This window comes from Neopsephotus bourkii, unplaced genomic scaffold (genome assembly GCF_033783945.1).
Source record: "Neopsephotus bourkii isolate Nb327-2 ecotype Australia unplaced genomic scaffold, CSIRO-AGI_Nbou_v1 NB_479, whole genome shotgun sequence".
Lineage (NCBI taxonomy): Eukaryota > Metazoa > Chordata > Aves > Psittaciformes > Psittacidae > Neopsephotus > Neopsephotus bourkii.
Genome location: NW_026900980.1, coordinates 2,466,221 through 2,485,337, shown reverse-complemented (window position 1 = coordinate 2,485,337; position 19,117 = coordinate 2,466,221). Strand labels below are relative to the sequence as shown.

The following is a 19,117-nucleotide window of genomic DNA, read 5'->3' as shown; positions in this document are numbered from 1 at the left end:
TCAGTTACTTTTCCTTTTGGGTCTGTAATTTTCACATTAGTCAGGTTGCCCACCAAGAACTACGAGCTTGCCTCTTCTTTATCGCAGAGGGTGCATGCATAATTATATTTGAAGATGACATCCCACAGAGCGAGACCTGCTTATTGACTATTTTTTATTTTCACATTTTTATTTTTATCCTATTACTACCAGACAAGCAAATAATTTAAAGTAAGTAGGTTTTTCACTGGACCAATGCAATTCTGTCATAAAATTTCCTTGTGTAAACAAACTAATAGCAGCAGAGAACCTGCAGACTCTTACTAGGTGCCAGTTTGTATATAATGGGATTGCCCGCATTAAGTGAACAGTTCTAGAGTGTAAGACAGAATCTCATGCTAGTTTTAACCCTTGCTAGATATGTTGCACAGCTGAGCAAATTCAGTTAAGTCTTTTGCAGGAATTCAGCTAGTTTGTCCCCCATTGCTTGAATGCTTTACAACTCCTGAATTAATTAAATAATTTTTCATCCTTTTTTTTCTGTGAACTTCTGAAATTAATGCACTTCTAAAAGACAGGCACCTTTTTTTTTTGTTTTGATATAATGAAACGAAAATGCCATAGAGCTCTCTTTATTTAATTTCTTCTGCTCATTGAACTGAGTTGTGAGCATACTCTGACAAAGCCAAACTACATTCTCTCATCAAATTCCTTTGATAGGTATGCAGAACAATGTCTTAATTCATTATACATCTGATGGTATTCTGTCTTCTCTTGAGATAAAATGTGTCATTTTTGATCATTTCTTTCTCATCACAAAAACTGCTGTGGCTGAGACATTTTCAAACCTCTAGTGTTTTAGTGGTGTCAGATGTGAGTTACCTAATGTGATAGAAATGCTAATGCCTATTTGTTCACTGAACTCTGACAACCTTCATTACATCTCTTAAAGGAAGAAAGAAAAAAAGGCAGGAGTATATACTACAACATGTGATCTTAGCAGACTACCACCTTGTATCTTTTTGGTGAGGGTGTGCACCCTATTTAACCTGGGAATGCCTTCTCAACTTCCAGTCTGTTAAGTACTCATTCTGAACAGCATCTGGTATGATGGGAATAATTACTAGCATTTGTATTGTCTCAAATTTTTGAATTGCTGTTAATGGTGTTTCTAGATGAGTATTTTTATTTCAACAGCTGGTCCCTCTATGCAGCTGTGTTCTCTGTGAATCCAAGTCTGGGAAAAAAGAATAGTCAGCGGTACTTGGCTGATATGCATGAGGACCAGACCTGGATTTCTCAGGCTGTACATAGAAAGATGACTATTACTTAATTTTCTCTTTTAGGGAACTCAGTGCTCACAGAGGTTTTACTTTGGATTGAAAATGGAAGCATCTTCAGTTTTTTGTATATTCTCAAGCATGTGGGAATACTGTAGTAATTTTACCATGCAAAAAACTCAAATTGTTCTGTAGAAATATTAAATTTCTGTAGAAATATTAAAATCTGCCCCAAAATTTCTGTTCTACAGGCCTCATTGATGGTTATGCAGATGAAAAAGCATTTCTGGAAAAACAACTCCAGGAAAAAATAGATGTAATTGACCATCTTGAGCAAGAACTACTGTGTACAGGTAACAAATTACAGGAGTTAGAGGCTGAACAGCAGCAGATCCAGGAAGAAAAGGAACTGCTTTCCAGACAGAAGGATGCCATGAGAGCAGATGCAGGACCAGTCGAACAGCGTATGTATTCTTCACAGTCTTTCCATGAGGTTTTCTTATACTTTCAAATAAAATAGTAAGTAATCTTGGTGGTTCCTCCCCTTGTTTGTAATCATTAATAAAAATGTGATAAGGCAAAATGGGGTATTTTCATACTTAATGCCTAATGTTAGTACAATAACTTTTCTAAATATGTAAACAAAAATCATTGAGGTTTCAGAAGTGTTGAGCAATCACAACTACTCTTCAAAGCAGAAAAAGCTTGATAGCTCTGAAAATCTGATTTTATTTTTATTATCACTGGAGGTGGAGTATCTTGAAATTATGGATAAAAATACTGGCCTAAATACTAATACTTTCCAAACAGTATTTTAAAGGGATTAGCAAGCGTACCTACCAGAACATGATTGCCATACTTACTTTAGACACAGAAGATACACTTTTCTAACGAATTCCTCTTTTGGGGAAGAATGGCACAAAAGTTGAATGGTAAGGAAAGCCTGTGACCTACCTGTAATGAAAACTTTCAGCACTGTGGTGAAAATTACAGATAAATACCATGTCAATGTAATCTAACTAACTGCTTACTCAAAAAAAAAAGCATTTACCCTATGTCTTTTAATTCTTCCTTAAGCTAGTAACTTCTGTGTATGATAGGGGAAGAAAATTACCATAGCAGTGCTTTTAAGAATTACTGATTCTTCAAGGACTCCAGTTTAGTTATTTGGTTTAGGTTTCTAAGTATTTTAAAGTGATTTTCATGTATAACAACCATAAGGATAATTCTATAAATATGTGTAGGTACTTACATCATGCATACCAGAATAACTTACCACATTCCCTAAGTTATCTCAACAACGTTATCATTAAATGCCACTTCTATCTTTGGCTTCATTTTCTCTTACATTGTTGCACCACAAGAAAACTATAGCTGGCATGTGAATTACTTTGCTTCTTTTTTTTTTTTTTTGTTTTCTCTCTTTCTCTATTCTCCTAGGCCTAGTAGATGCTGCAGTCGATGCAGCTTCCCAAGCAGGTGTGTTTGTATGTTGCATGGCCAATCTGTAATTGGGTGGAAGACTTACACGTACTGACATTGTTAATCAGGATTATTGGGCTTTCGGCTTACTGACATTACTTGTAATTCTTACTGGCCTGCAGCTTTGATGTTGTACTTCATACTCAGTTTTACATTTCATTAACAACTTTTCTTATAATTTCTAAACATGATAAACAAATTCATGAATAACCATCATCTTATTCACCTATGAATTACAGATACTTAGATAGTATTGGAGGGAGATTTTGTAGCTTTTTTTTTTTATTTATTATTATTTCCAGATACAATTGAGTCATTTATTATAATAACGAAACACTGTATTATATTGATAAATAACAGTTTCATAGAAATGAGAGTTGGTTAAATATGATGTAAGATGATGGTACTTAAAGAATATTGCTTCTATAGTGAAAGTAAATTGTATTGTTTCTGTCTAAATATCAGTCATGTTTTAAAGATTATCCAAATGTAATTGCACTTTACAGTTTGGATTTTACCTCCAAGGATTCATATGGTTATCTAATATGTACTTCAGTGGGCTGTGGCTTCAGAGGCTTAATAGGGTGTTTGGGGCTTTACTGTGTACGCTTGCCTTTTCATGAGAACTCAATATTGGGCATCCATGCAGTCATTGATTTTACAAAGCTCCAGTAACGGGTTGGTAATTGCCCTCTCTGTCTGCCTGGCAACCTCGCTAAGTCTTTCCATGTTTCCTTCAAATCACTTACATGTATCACATTAAATGATGAAGACTGGGAGTGGATTGATTTTACTGACGCTGGGGATGAGAAGACGGTTGGGTTTTCTGTACTTCACTCTAGCTGTAGCTTGAAGCCATGAATTTTATTTTCTTTTCAATTATACAAAGACCTTTTAATTTGTATGAAACTTAAACAGGCAAGTGTTCCAAACAACTTCACTAGCAGTTCTCTGAAGACTAATTGAAGGATAGTGGTTTTCATATGGATTTGATTTAGTAGTTATCTTGATAATTTCTCAGAAGAAAATACATTTTCTAAAAAAGAAAAAAAGTAAAAACCCAAACCAGTTCGCATCCTTCTGCAGAGTACAGCATGGATACCTTGGGGAGTGGTTCTGCTTCATAACATTACTAACTATTAGTATCTAAAAGTAGCGTGTGATGCTTTTATTATAACCAGAATTACTGGAAGAAACAGAAAAGCTGATGAAAGAAAAAATTGAAGTACAGCGTCAAGCTGAAAAAGAATATGGTGACCTTCAGAAGCAAGTGAAAGTCTTGGAAATAGACTTGGAAGAACAGGTCAATCGTTTCATAGAGCTAGAACAAGAAAAAAATGCAGAACTAATGGACTTAAGGCAGCAAAACCAGGCTTTGGAGAAGCAGCTTGAGAAAACAAGAAAATTTCTAGATGTAAGTATGGTAAAAGGCTAGTTCTGTGAGGGTGGGTGGGTGCCTGTACTGAGGTTTCTTTCAGCAGGAAATGCTACTTTTTTAGGATTCTGAGCAAACATAAAAAGGCACACAATAGTCACAGTGTTACAGCCCAAGAATTTCATTAGAGTTTTAAAGTCAAAAATTCATTCAAGACACTTATTTAGGACTGCTCTGTGTTTCTTAGTCTAACTCAGTAGACTTCTTGAATGTTTAAAATAATGGGAACCTTCTAAAATTAATAAAGAAACATAGTTTTTTATGATCTTTTTTAACAGTTGGTAGAATTTCCATCTTTTTCAATTAAGTCTGTTAGAATTAGTCTAAAGTCTGTGCAAAGTCCTGCACCTGAGTTGTGGCAGCTGAGGTGTAGTGGCAGTTGAGGCAACTCTATAGGCTGAGGGATGGACAGGATTGAGAGCAGCCCAGCAGAGAAGGATTTGGGGTACTTTTTAACTGGGAATAAAAAAGCTGGGCATGAGCTGGATTCACAGCCCAGAAGGCCAATTATATAGAAAAAAGCATGTTCAGCAGGTCGAGAGAGGTGATTCTCCCCCTCTACTCTGCTCACCTGGAGCACTGCTTTCAGCTGTGTGGCCCCAAACACAAGAGGTTGTGGACCCGTTGGACCTGATCCATAGTTTCTTTTACAGTCTTCCTTTGTAGTAGCCAAGAATCCTACCTCCCAGATCCTAAGCTGAACCTTCCAGACAGCTATATGTATTTGTCCCCATTTACAGTGGCAGCTGCCTCTGTTGTACCCAACATCTTCCTGCCTGAGGCTGCCTCTGCAATTTTCTTTTAGACTCTAACCCATTTTCAGCAAACACCATCTTCCCCACCTCCTTCTTTTCCCATTTTATTCCTATGAAGTATCCTGTGCTGCTGTTGAGAGAAAACTCTTTATCTCTATGCTTTCTCTATTAACTCTCTAGCTGAAAGCAGTAGGGTGGAATGGTATTTTTACATAATAAATATAATGCCCTGTGGCACCCTCTCTGCATAATCTAAGCAGTACTAAAGGAGAGATTTTTCCAGATACTTGTTACCACAAATTGATTTGCTATATTTCATTTTCTACAATTAGAAGATTATTTTTCTTACTGAAACTAGTGTGTCATAATAGGACAAGGTTCAGAAGTAAAAATTCCTATTACAAGGAATTGTGTCAGTTACAAACGCATTATGGTTTGGGATTATCAGTAGCATGAACAGGAGAGTTACGGGCTACTGAGGTGAGTAGCTGTAATAACAGCATTAGAATTCACTGTTTTCTCAAAACAGCAGGTGAGTTTTTAAAATCTGCAAATTGGTTTCCTGAATTTTTGCAAAGTATTTTGTTACTAGACAGAAGCATTCCTTTTTGTATCGGATACTTCAGCTAGTTTATTTTCATGCATCTGATAAGGTTTGTCTGATTTACAAAGTGTCATTTAAAAGTGATGCTTCACTGGATATAACAGTTGAAATGGCTCAAAAGTTAAAACTGAAATACAAAATTCAAACCATTTATATTATTTCAGGGGTTTTCACTGGCGGCTCCTCATCAGTATTAACACAGAGTTAATTTCTATTCTTATGCTACTTATGTCAAAGGCAAACATTGAAAAAGAAAATGATAAAATCCTGGCTTGTTACCGTTTGTGTGGTATACCTGGAACAGAAGAAACAAACCCGTTATTTTTGTGAAATAAAACTGGATGTATCTATGCTGTCCTAGTTTTTTAATTAAAAGTGAAATTGGTTGGCCCAAATGTTGAAAGGAGTTTTTGTTAATGGTAGTTGCTGCCTTAAAAATACTGACATATTGTTACCAGCCTCACATTAACAGAAATACACAGTAGTAATATACTTAATTTAGATTGAAATCAGATGGTGTATCCACATAATTTCTTAACTTTCAGGAGCAAGCAATTGACCGAGAACACGAAAGAGACGTATTCCAACAAGAGATCCAGAAGCTGGAACAACAGCTTAAGATTCCACAAAGGAGTCAGCCTGTCAATGAACATCAAACCAGAGAGGTAACACATTTTATTACTTGTACTCAATGAATATAAATGACAAGTTGACAGCTGTTAAGAGACCGTAATGAAACTACATTATGGTGTACCTAATCTGCACCTATTTACAAACCAGGAAGGTAAATCCCCTTAGAGTGATGGATAAGGTGTTGGGGGAAAGTAGTGAAACTCTGTTTTCAGGGTTTCTTGGTTGGTTGGTTGATTGTTTTTAGAAGTAGACATACAGTGACTTCATAACTTTGAAAAATGCTCTTTTGTATGACTTAATTTAGAAAATCCACTTTTTTTTCAGAAGCCTGTGGAAACATTCAGGACTACTTTAGCAATTTTACATGTTCTTATGCTGTTTTGTGACATCCTGTTTATATCACCTAGCTGTCTGTGTACACTTGAAGCTCCCCAGTGGAGATCTGTCTCCACTGAAACATTATTTATTGACTATAGAACAGCAGCTCAGCGGAGTCTCAGAAAGCTCGTAGACCCAGCAAAATCAAGAAAAGTTGAAGCAATGCAAATGCTATATATTATGAACTCTTGCATGTTTTATTTGGTGGCCTGTTAGTCAATTTAATTGCATTTTAGTTTTTGTAGGTTTTCTTTTGTCCTGCTTTTTAGCAGGGCAGATACATTTGCATTATTTTCTTGGCTGATTTTCAGTATTAAAATTTCTCTTATTAGGTTGCACTGAGATTTGCAAATTAAAGTTCTTCCTGAGGTAGTTCAGTTGTTGTGATTCAACTCTTAAATATTATCAATGTTTAGCATTCTGTATTACATAGTTTAGGATCATAGGCAGTAATAGAACAGAAGTTGAAGTGTGTGAGATGTAAGTTGTCGAAATAGTTAATTACTTACAATTTTCAGCTTTAGAAGTGTAATTCATAGGGGAGGGTTTATACATTTCATTACAAAAGTTTGTAAGAAATCTCAGTCAGAGTGTTCAGTCAGCGCTACGTGATACGGCTGTCAGCAGACTGTAACAGTGCATCTTCTGGAATTAGCTGAGTGCATCTTAGCACATAGGGAACAATTCCCTGTTTCCTTCTATTGCAGTTTGCATGCATGCTCCTCTTCTGTTGACACATTCTGCAGATGGCAGAGACTTTTTAGCACATGTAGTTTTCCTGAATCCAAATGTTCATTTTGAGTTCATTTTCTTATCTGTCTGGTTAAAATTTGGGGCATGGGTAGCATGTGAATTCCTAATTTGATAGCACACTAAAAATTGCCCTTTTTTTTTTTTTTTGTACAGAATCTGTATGTAAAAATCATCCTGATCTGTCACACACATATATATGTGTATGTACCTTAAATTGGCAGATATGCTGCAATGAAAATTTAAAGCATGCTTTAAAATGAAAGGTAGCTATAACTGTGATTAAAAATCTGAGATTTATATTAGATGCTTCTAAATTAGATTAGGTAGGTAAGTAAACAATAAGATAATGTCTGCAAACAGCTGCAACAGGTGTATCAACTAATTTAGAGATACATTACAAATTATAGAGAGAATTTTCAATAGTGTGTTATTTACAAATAAGTGAGGCACATAGTCTTACTATATTTTGATGTCACAAAGTTACTTGGAATATTTAATAAATAATACATTTTGTCATTATTTCTCATACTTTTCTGAGGTAGCAGCTCTATTTTTTCATAGTTGTAAGGTTTCTGAAATGCTCTCTGCTTTGCGTGAATGCCGTGAGCATTTTCTGTTGATAACCATTTCTTTTTTACTGTTGTTTTAGCTTACTCTGTCAACCTATTCCAAGGAGGGTTGTCTTAAAGGGTCTGCTCTAGACTTGGTTTTTCTTTTTCCATTTTTCTCTCAGGACTTTTCTGTGGTCACTTCAGACTTTAATTTTACTCATGGATGGATAACATCAGTAATGCCGTCCTGTCAGCTTTATGTTCTGGGCCTCTTCTCTCCTATCTATTGAAATGCTTTGAGTCTTCTACCTTTTGGCTACTTTGTAACTTCCTAATTGTAAATACTGAAATCGGTTTTTTGAGTGGGACAAACATTACTTTCCATGTCTAGTGCTCAGTTGCTTAGTTTAACTCAGGCATTAACTCTGCATCAGGCCTAGTACCATGGATTTGTTACAGATGTTAATCATCTCTAATTTTGATTGTTTCTGAAATACTGCTGGAACTGGGATCATTCCTATCTCTATCTCCTAACTACTTCAGCTATTCTTTTAATATGCCCCTATAGAAAGTGAAGTTATATCATCCATCACATCTGTTTGGTCCTATGTAACAAACACACCAAGAAACCAAAACTTCCTGATTCTCAAGACAATTCTCTTCAATGTTAAATGCATATCCTAAAGCTCAGTGGGTCTTTGTGTCACTAATCAACTCCTTATTTTGAATAATTTTGTCACAGATTTTTATAGCTATGATATTCTTCAAAGGTGCAAATAGCATCTTGACCTTAGACGCAAGACATTCCATTTGTAGATGTTAAAGGTCTTTTTAGTGGGCTTCATAGGGATGCTATGCTACTTGCTTTTAACTGACTAGAGAATCTGAAGTCTTCAGAAGACAAGGTCAGTTGTAGAGAGTAGGTGATACACACAGAACATATCACTTCTTAAAAAATGCTGTTTGTATTTGTTGGATGTAGCACTACGGTATCCTAACTTCATATTCTGTTTCGCCTGAAGAATAAGAGTTTTGTTCTGAGGAAAAAAGGGGTATTTTTTGCCTGTCAAAAACGAGTGCCGTTGCTATTGCTAGCAAACCCTTCCGATCTGGTACAACATGTTCATCTTCCTGCTGTATTATCACCAGGTTGAACAGTTAACAAATCATCTAAAAGAAAAAACAGACAAATGCAGTGAGCTTTTACTCTCTAAGGAGCAACTTCAGAGAGATATACAAGAACAAAATGAAGAAATTGAGAAACTAGAATGCAGAATAAGAGAACTGGAGCAAGCCTTAATCATCAGTGCAGACAACTTGCAAAAGGTATTGTTTGGTCTAAAACTACCATGTAGTTGCTACTTTCTTATATTCTTGAGAACGAAACAGTGTATCTTTTTTATCTGTTCATTATAACTATTATTTATATTTAAAGGTGGAGGAAAGGAAACAGTTTGGCACCATCATAGTAAAGGGAGAATTACCTCTTGAAGTGCAACTGCAAGCTGAACGAGAAGCTGTGGACAGAAAGGAAAAGGAGGTAAAACTGTGAAATATTCCATGTTTCTGCTGGCATTTTGATTTATTAGCTTTTGCTTTCCAGTTGAGTTTAGTGAGTTATAAAGGTGAATTTTTTTAACAGATTGGAGAGACAGCAGTCCAAATGCCTTTGAAATTCCCTTGTGAGCTAAGATAACTGTTATTATTCTCTATGTTAATGCTAATGACTTACAAGAGCGTTCCTAGAACAAAATTGAGTCCAGTTAATTAAAAACAGAGTGATTTCAGATGATTTTTAGTGAGTTTTGAAATTCCATTCAGTTTAAAATCACACTCTGTTTGTGCATACCAAACCAGTTTACTGTAGAGATTGCACTTGAAAATCAGGACATTTAATTTTTGGTATGACTGTGTACTCCTTTTCCACCCTTTATTTTGGAAACATAGGTGACAAACCTTGAAGAACAACTGGAACAGTTCAGAGAGGAGCTAGAAAACAAAAATGAAGAAGTGCAGCAATTGAACATGCAACTAGAAATTCAGCGAAAGGAGGCTACTACACGCTTGCAAGAACTTGAACAGGAGAACAAATTATATAAGGTAAGTGTGTTGCAGAGAAGCCCGGAGCTTTGTTCTAGAAATGCATTATTGGAAAAAAAGCCAAGATACAAAATTCTCTCTCAAGCATTTCACAGCTCAACTTGTAAAATATTAATAAACTCACGTAATTTTTATTCCATGCAATTCGTTGATATTAATTGCTATGCCTTAAATATACAAGAATATGCAGAAAATGTTATGTACTACTGTAACATGGGTTTGTGGGGGCTTTTTTGGTAGGACGAAATGGAAATCCTGGGGCTAGCTATCCAGAAATCTGAAAAATCCACCATAAAGGACCATCACTTAGTGGCTGGGAGGCTCGCTCACATCATGCGAGAAAAGGAGCAGGAAGTAGATCATCTTCATGAGCAAATAGCTAAACTCCAACAGCAACTTGAAGCCACAACTGATAACAAAGTACATACTTTTGAAATCTTTTTCGGTGTCCTACTTTGTGTTGCTAGATCTTTAAGAAAAAAACCCTCATTACCCCCACCATTTAAAATATCTTCCATGGCTGCCTTAATTTAAAAATGCAGATGCTTCAGTCTCAATTAATGCTTTAACCCTAATCTGTTTTTCCTGTTTTGAAGGGTACTATTTGCTTGCTATTCATTATTCTGCCTAGTTTCTGCTTGAGTTTTTGTCTTAAATTCTTGTTCATTCCTTATTCTTCTCATCATTCATTCTACTGTCCACCCTACAAAGACTTACTTTCAATGTTATGTGTCAGTGACACCTGTGGGGTCACATTTGATTTTATAGGGTTTTTTAGCAGTTAAACTTTTGTGCGCCACGAGTTGTCTAAATGCTTTACCATCATACCGAAGCTGCCAACATCTTTAATCCAGTTTGGAGCATGGTGGATGTGAAAAAAAAAAAACAAACCAAAAAGCTGTGTTTTGTTAGAAATGGAGAGCAAGAAGGACATAATCAGATTCATCTTTCTTTTATTTACTGAGATTTAACACCTGTAGATTGCTGTTCATATATTCACCATTCAATTATGTGTATTTATGATAATAAGGTGCTGCTTCTGGATTAATTCTATTTTATACAGCTATAATGCTGTTCAACAGAATTTGATTTCAACATAAATTCTACTTACTGTGCATTGATGTGAGAGTAGAAACAGGCTTTCAGTCTCACTTTTCATTTTTTCATAGAAAGAAAATGGTATTTTTTCAGTGGATGAAATTTTCATTCTGGCCATTTTAAATGTGAACATGCATTAGTCATAAGCTTTTACCCTGAAGCAAGTATTACTTGGTAAGATGAGAACAGTAGTTCTGTTAACCTTCAATATAGGGTAACATTCTACTGTTGAGTCCACTAAAATAGAGCTGTATCCAAGCTGGATAATTTCACTAAGATCTTCTGTGCAAAATGAACCTCAGTGAATAATGAAAAAACTTTGAATTGGGTTTAGGAAATTGGATTTAGGAAAAATCATGCTTTAGGAATCCAGACCCGTTCTGCATTATGCAGTAGCCACAGTAATGTGCTTACACTTCCTTCTCTTGAGAAAAATACACAGGATTCACGTATAATTCATTTTAAGGACTGCTTCTTTTCCTGTTATATAAAATTTCATTTCTTAGTTTCATCCTCTTACTCAGTTATACTTTCCAGGACATTAAATACTCTGCTTAATTATGAGATCAGTATTAAATTTAATTAATTGTTCCTAGTTTAATCCCTTTCCTAGTCCCTTGAATATCTTCATCCCACGAAGTGCTTTTCTTTTAATTACTGTATTTGCCTTCAGTGGTCCTTTGATCCATAATGTTATGAAGAAGAGAAACTGTTATGCTGTTGATAGCAATCACCAGGATCACTGATCCGTTCTTCTGAAAATTAACGACTTCTTCACATTTTATCAAGTGGTTTTGAGCTTCCTGTAGTTTCTGTGGATTTTTAAAGATAAGTTCTAGGTTATAAATCCTCTAATTTATACAGTCACATTTGTAATTTTTTTTCATACATATTATACTTATTACACAGTTGTCTTATTATTCTTTTTAGCTAACTAAACCTATCAAATATTGAGAAATACAGGAAAAAGCATGGCTATTTTAGTAATTAATTTAGTCATCTTTCTTCTATTCTGCTTTTTTTTAATTCTTCATATTTCTGAAAAGCCCTTTTACAGTTCTTACCTCCTGTAGGTACTTTAACATTTATTTCATCACATCTCTTCCTAAATACTTTTGACAGATTTCCTTCTGCCTTTTTTGGTGTAGAAGCACTGTTCGTTTCAGATATCCAGGCATTCCCTTAAGAAAATATATCCACTTTGTTTCTTCAGTGTTTCAGATGTCTGTGAATATTACAAATGCTTTCACTTCATTTGATGCTTTCACACCTGTTTTGCAGTTCATTATGATCACTGGCTACTTTGTCAGTCTTAGTGAAAATGTCCTGGTGCTCATAAAGCTTTACAAGAGACATCTGATCAAGAAATTCAGAGAGAACACACTTTCTTTTACAAGATGTTAGAATGGTTTATTAAACTGTCGCTGAAGTCCAGGAGAAAAATTATGTGAGGTTTAATAGGTGCCCATTATGAAGTTCTTTTCTTTTCTTTGTTTTCTTTTTCCCCAGGTTGTTGAAGAGCAGAATGAACATATTCGGGAGCTTGAAGCCCAGGTAGAATGTCTGAAAAGTGATCAAGAGTGTGTGAAGAAGAAAAATTACGAGGAAGTAGAGCAGTTGAATGATGTTATCGACAAGCTTCAGCAGGAACTGGCAAATATTGAGCCAACAGTACCTGCGGATTTTGCTGCTTTACAGGAAGATGCTGACAGTCTAAAACACACCCTTGAAACAGTTCTGGCAGAAAAGGAAGCTTTGGAGAAGCAAGTAGAAAGTGCAAATGTAGAGGCATCTCAAGCAAAGAATGAGCTTGAGGAAACTAAGTTAAAAATGAACCAGCTAAAGCAAGAAATAAGTATGTTAAAAAAAGAGCATGAAAGAATAACAGAGAAATATAAGTGTGCACTGATGAAAGGTGATAGGGAAAAAACAGAAGATGGGGGCACTGAAAAGGTGGAAGAAGGCTTACGTGAGAAGATAGGGTTGCTAGATCAATCCCAGCTTGCGTCTTCAGGTGAGAGCACAGGAGTCGCTATTAGCAAGATGGAGGTACAGCTGCAGCAACTTCAGGCATGCATTAAGGAAAAAGATTCAGAACTGTGCCAGTCCTACAATGAAATAAAAGCCCTGAAAGAGCAAGGCAAAGCTGAAAGACAAACACTTAAAAAGAGAATATTAGAACTAGAAAAGATACTGGTGGAAAATGTTGCTGCTGCTCTTGTGAGTCAGGTTCAGCTGAATGCAGTTCAAGAGCAAAGGAAATACATGCAGGAAATGCAGGAATCTTCAAAATACGTAGAAGAAGCAAGCAAGAATGCCCAAACAGAAGGTTTGAGTGATAGAACTGAAAATGAGATGGGATCAAAATTCTCAGTCTTAAAACAGAGGCTTAGTGAGATGGAGGATCAACTAGCAACCGTAAATCAGACCTTGGAGATAGAAAAAGAAAACGTAAGAGTTGCACAAAAGGAAGCTAAAGTGAAAGAAGAAAGACTCTTAGAACTTCAACAATTACTAGAAGAGGTTCAAGAAAAGCACAAAGGAGAGATTCAGAAATACATTAAGCAAGAAGAAATGCAGACATGTCAGGTAGATGCCATTTTCTTTTGGCTTGTTTTCACTAAAATCAGTTATGTCATGTAAACTATACAGACTGAGAAACTTCTTAATGAGGCTAGTAATAGGAATATTCTGCTGTGTTGGGTAGACTTTTATTTCTGTATTACTTCTGGTGTTACAGAGAAGAGAAGGATGTTATTTTTAGGTGAACAGTTTCCATTTTCCATTAAAAGCAGTTTGCCTTTCACAAATATAGTGTGATTTTAAATTTTGGTCATATACTTTGTTATTCTTTCTTTGAATTGACATAGAATGGAGTGAACTACACTTCTACACAGCATGGTAGAGCAATAAAAAATAAAAATGATAATATGTGAGGGGTTTCAGAATAGTGAGTGATAGTACTTTGTGTCTGTACAGATTGTTGGGGTTTTTTTTTGTGGGGACAGAAGGGACAATGTTTATGTATGTTTTGATTTTAGTTTACGTTTTCTTGCTTTCCTGTCTTGATTCCAAAGATACTTCCCATCAGTGTTTTTTACCAGTATACTTTTGTCCTGTTTTCCATCCACCGCTGGTTGTGTTGCCTTTGAATTTAAAACCTTCAGTCAAAGTTTACTATACTTGATAGCCCAAACATAGGCTTAATTGCTGAAACTCTTGAGTTCAGAGACATCATGGAAGCCAGTGCTGGACTGGAAAAGGTTCCAAGACCTTCATCCAAATATAGATTGAATGAATGTCGTAAATGTCTTACAGACTTAAAAGTATTATCAGATTTAATTTCCTTCTCTCTGTTTACCTTCCTCCATGTTCTTTCTATGTGGTGTAGCCAGTTTCTCCTTGCAGTTCAGCAGACTGTAAGAAGACAGTCTTTCCTCCCATACTTGTCCAGTCTGTGGGAGTTAATCTAGGAAAATAGTCTTTAAGTCTTAATTTTTTTTGAGGCTATGTTAATCCAAGTAGCATACATTTGTTTTCCCCTATGGTCTTCTCATTCGTGGCTTTTGTAGGTTGGTGTGAAAGTGATCCATGCTGTTAATACTTGATTATTTGTCAGATTCTTTACCATTTTCCATGTCTTGTGTTTCCATCTAGGTAGGGGCACAACTCCTGGGAAGTCAAAAAGAAAATGTGCTTATTAATGAACTTGAACTAGAGCAACTTAAAGAAGAGGCAGCTGCTGCGAAGGAAGAACTGAACAGTTACAGAGAAAAGTCAGAAAAACTTCAGCAAGAGCTAGCAGTAAGAACTGGATTGTTCCATATTGTGTTTAAAGCAAATGGTTGCACAGGGCTTCCTGTGCAAATATGCATGCTATAGGGTTTTTTGATCTTGTACTGAAAATGCCACTAAGAAAAACAGTCACTCAGTACCTACTGTCAGTGGAACAGAACTGGTGCTGTAGACTAAACCTTCACTTGTAGCTGAAGTACATAGTTTTACAGGCCACTACAGTGCACCACTAGATCTGGAGCTGTATTTCTTGGGAGTTGGTATTTGCTACCATGTGTCATAGCTGCTTTAAAATAGGACTAAACTGAGGTCTCATGGTATAGAGGGCTGTTTGGGTTTTAGATACTTATTTTAAGTATTTGGAAGGACTGCAATTCAGATTCTCCGTATTTACAGGTGAAAGAAGCAAGTCTGATACACCTTCAGGAAGACCTGTGCAAAGTCAAAGAGAATCTAGTTCAAGCAGAAGAGAGACTTGCAAGTTATGTGAGAAAAGACAAGGAAATGGCAAAACCTGAAAGCAAAAAGGATGCAGAAATAGCATGTGATTTGTTAGACAGTGAGCCTACTCCATTTAGAAAAAGCTCATCCTCACAGACAGACAAGGCTATGGAAATAAACAGCTGTATCCAGACTTTACCAGTCCTTGTTAAAAATGCAGAAATCCAAAATGATCTGCAAAGTGGGTATTCTTCAGAAGAGATTGCAGAGATCATAAGAGAATTTACTGATAAAATTGACCAAATGCAAGAACTCCATGCTGCTGAAATCATGGACATGGAGACAAGACATATCTCTGAATCTGAAGCATTAAAAAGAGAGAAGTTTGTGGCAGTGCAAGTACTGACTGAAGAATGTAATACTTTAAAGGAAGTAATAGAAAGTCTACAAGGTAAAGAGGTATGTATCCAATTTTATATTCATTGAACTGCTTTGGTTCGTGCTTTCACTCCTGCTACAGAAATCCCCATTTAAAATCTGTTAAGTGTGAACCATCACATGTTCATTATAAAGCTTCTAAGTATTCTAATGTTTCTATAGTCTAGGGAGAGATTATGAACCCCTTCTTCAGCAATTTAAGTTGCTTCTGTATGCTACTACCTTGGACCCGTCCCGCTCTGTGAAGCAGGGACAAGTGTAGGTCACCCTATTGAATACCGTATTTCTCATCTCCATTTTGATTACTTTGGTTGCAGTGGAAACTAGACAAAGAGGCTTATGTTGTTTCCTGCTCCTTAAAATCAGCTCCCTTCTTGTGAGTGCATGTACAGTGATAAAAGATTTGATTATTCTGTTTTCTACATATAGGGAATCCCAGTTTCTGGATTAACATGTTCTCCACCATGTCAAGGTAGAGATGGAGGTTCCAGTGGTAAGAAAGTTACATTCTTTCAAACAGCATTATTAATTATGCTTTTTTAATACTAAGTTTAACATTAGAGAGCTTGTGTTCTAAGAAATAAAAACAGCTACTCCCCATATTGAAGCAGAAGCCTGCTGAGCTAGCAAAAGATGCTGAGATGATGATGTCTCTTAATTTGCTATGGAAGGAAGATTACTAGAGTGGAGATGGGTTGCGTCAAGGCATCAGATGCTAACTTTTTTATTCACACTGAAGTTCCCACATTCTTCTCACATGTTACGTTACCTCTTCAGCATAGGTTCATCATCTCTTGATAGAATTTAAAGGCTACAGCTCCCTAGCAGTGGGAGATAATAAGTACTGACTTCTCTAAGAGCAATAAAAATAACTTACATGGTCCTTTTCATAGGTAGAGCCTAAGCATATTAGGAGGGAGTCATTTGACAGAAGTGTTTGTGCAAGAAGTTGTTCCTCTTTTACAAATAAACTAGGATTTTTAAGTTTGGGGTTTCTTTTGTTTGGTTGGTTGGGTTTTTTTTTTGTTTTGTTTTGGTTTAGTTTGGTTTTGCTGTAACTGCTTTGAACCTGAAAAAGAAACAGTACAAAACAGGCAGTCTCCAGGCTTAAAACCAGCTCTGGTGACATGCAACCACCTGTTACAACAACAGACAAAAATAATTGTTTGATGCCTTTTCTTCAAAGTTTCACAGTAATCCAGCTTTCATCTTTCTCTTTTCTTTTATTTTAGACTCCAGTTCAGACTGGAGTCAGGGAATGTATCTTGCTCAGACCCAGGGATCTGACACGATATCTGAAGGAATAGATGAAGGTGAAACTTCAACAGATTTACTTCCAAAAAAAATTAAGGTAAAATAGAACTGATCATTTTTATTGCGGAGCAAGAGTGGTACTGCCAAAAGCTTAGATTAGCTGCTGCTTGATTAGTAAAAAGAGAGACCTTCAGATAAGTTTTGAAGTGTCAGCTATTTTAATAGATTTTAGAAAACTTCTGATAAATTTTGTGCATTTTTTGCATGTTAAATTAGGTTAAATATGAGGGGTTTTAACTTGTTTTCAATTATTATTTTGTGAAATAATTGTGATTTATTGTAGTTACTGTGTGTTAATGTCGTGAGCATGTGCTACATATTTTTACAGATTGTTATTAACTGGTGTTGAGTTATTATCTATATTACAAAAGTAAACAAATAAGATTGTTATTACTATCATGAGGACTGGCATTACTGATTTCTTTATGCATTTATTGTAGGGTTTGCTGCGAGCAGTCCATCATGAAGGCATCCAGGTGCTGTCTCTCACTGAATTTCCATATGGTGAAAGGGAGATGACACCTCTTAAGCAAGAGCCCGAATCTTGGCTTGAGGAAAGGAAAGCTTTTCTAAGCACCATTTCATCTTTGAAAGACCTAATTGCAAAAATGCAACTTCATAGAGAAGCTGAGGTATAAATAATATCATAAGATTCTATCTAAAGAAAAAATGGCAGGGGGTTTGGAACTTGATGATCTTAAGGTCCTTTCCAACTCTAACTATTCTGTGATTCTATTCTATTACCTTGTAAGGCACATTCACAGTTCAGGCTTAAATGGTATAAATATACTGCTGTAAGGCAGAAGATTTTAAAAATACATGGTAAATCAGCTTACCATATTTTCTGGTGATAAAATATATCTTAAATTGTAGCTTGCATTTGTTCTTTGTAGCTTTTGACTGTATAATCCACCTTTTAAAAATAGTTCTATTTAGAAAGCATGTTTCCAATAGCCATTATATGTTGTTGCATATTGGTATAGTAAAACTTGGATGCTGTTAACAAGATTAACTTTATATCAGTTCAAAATTAAATCTTCTTCATACACAGTATCTGCACACTACCAAGTAGCTCTGTGGGGAGCCTAGCAGCGTACTGGTAACATCATAAAAATTAAAAGGATAGTGTCATACAGTAGCAAATATTAACTATATGGGGTTAAGTTTTCAGTTACAAAAAGCTAAATTGCCTCCATCTAAAACACAGATGAAAGACTAGGATTTGTGTATGCAGAAGAAACCATAATGTGTACAAAAAATACATCCATTTGTATGAATGAATGTTATTCAGCTATTGAGTAAGGAAGGCTCAATATTCCACTGAAAACACACTTCACGTAAAATGATAATGACCATTCTTGATGGAAACTTCGAATTCTGCTGTTTAAATTGTTTTTATATCACTGTAGATTTATGCAAGTGCTGAATCTCCTGAAGGTGTCTCAGACTGGCGAGGAGAACTTCTGCATGCTATTCAGCAGCTTTTTGTGAGAGAACAAAATGTTCTTCTTGCTGCGTTTCAAACTGAACTTGCAGAACTGGGCACAAGAGATGCAGTGATATTGATGAATCAGTTAGAGCACAGACTGCAGGAGCAGGTAATATGAACCATACTTCAGTCAAAGTGTGTTTGTCTAAATTAGATTTTACTTTTCAATGTATACATCCACTTTAAAATGTCTGTATTACTAGTAGTTTGGACAGTATAAGGGTGAAAACAAAGACTTGTAGGAAGAAGAGGTGCCTTTAAAAAGAAACACTGATGGGGTATGGGGAAAAAAGCAAATTTGGATACACAAGCTAAAAAAAAATACAGCCTTCAGAGATCAGTTTTAATTAAACACAGTTGTCCTGAGCTTGATTTCCTTAAGTTAATTAAAATTATGTTACAGTGTCTAAATGAAAAGGTAGCTGGTATATACAGAGAAAGTTGTAAGGAGAGGAAGTGATGAAGCTGCTGTGGGAGGGAGAGGTGTCAGTTACCTCCTCTGGAAGCTGGATTAGTGAGGAAAATTAAAATTTGCCATAAAAGCTCTTTTGATTCTGTAATTTTGATGCCTACTACTGAAATAATAAAAAAA

At 35.8% G+C, this 19,117-nt stretch overlaps 1 protein-coding gene across 6 annotated transcripts in view; it reads left to right on the top strand.

Moving 5' to 3' along the window:
* Positions 1 to 19,117, top strand: part of AKAP9 (A-kinase anchoring protein 9) — a 78,734-nt gene that overhangs the window by 46,226 nt on the left and 13,391 nt on the right. For 4 of the 6 annotated variants that reach the window (XM_061350121.1, XM_061350118.1, XM_061350120.1 and 1 more), the window contains 15 exons: positions 1,511 to 1,723; positions 2,700 to 2,738; positions 3,923 to 4,155; positions 6,081 to 6,200; positions 9,000 to 9,176; positions 9,286 to 9,390; positions 9,798 to 9,950; positions 10,191 to 10,370; positions 12,558 to 13,637; positions 14,706 to 14,852; positions 15,240 to 15,743; positions 16,152 to 16,215; positions 16,955 to 17,073; positions 17,477 to 17,668; positions 18,446 to 18,634. In XM_061350121.1, coding sequence (XP_061206105.1) covers positions 1,511 to 1,723; positions 2,700 to 2,738; positions 3,923 to 4,155; positions 6,081 to 6,200; positions 9,000 to 9,176; positions 9,286 to 9,390; positions 9,798 to 9,950; positions 10,191 to 10,370; positions 12,558 to 13,637; positions 14,706 to 14,852; positions 15,240 to 15,743; positions 16,152 to 16,215; positions 16,955 to 17,073; positions 17,477 to 17,668; positions 18,446 to 18,634 — 3,515 coding nt within the window. The remainder of the gene's footprint in view (positions 1 to 1,510; positions 1,724 to 2,699; positions 2,739 to 3,922; positions 4,156 to 6,080; positions 6,201 to 8,999; positions 9,177 to 9,285; positions 9,391 to 9,797; positions 9,951 to 10,190; positions 10,371 to 12,557; positions 13,638 to 14,705; positions 14,853 to 15,239; positions 15,744 to 16,151; positions 16,216 to 16,954; positions 17,074 to 17,476; positions 17,669 to 18,445; positions 18,635 to 19,117) is intronic. The other 2 variants (XM_061350116.1, XM_061350119.1) reach the window with 2 other exon arrangements.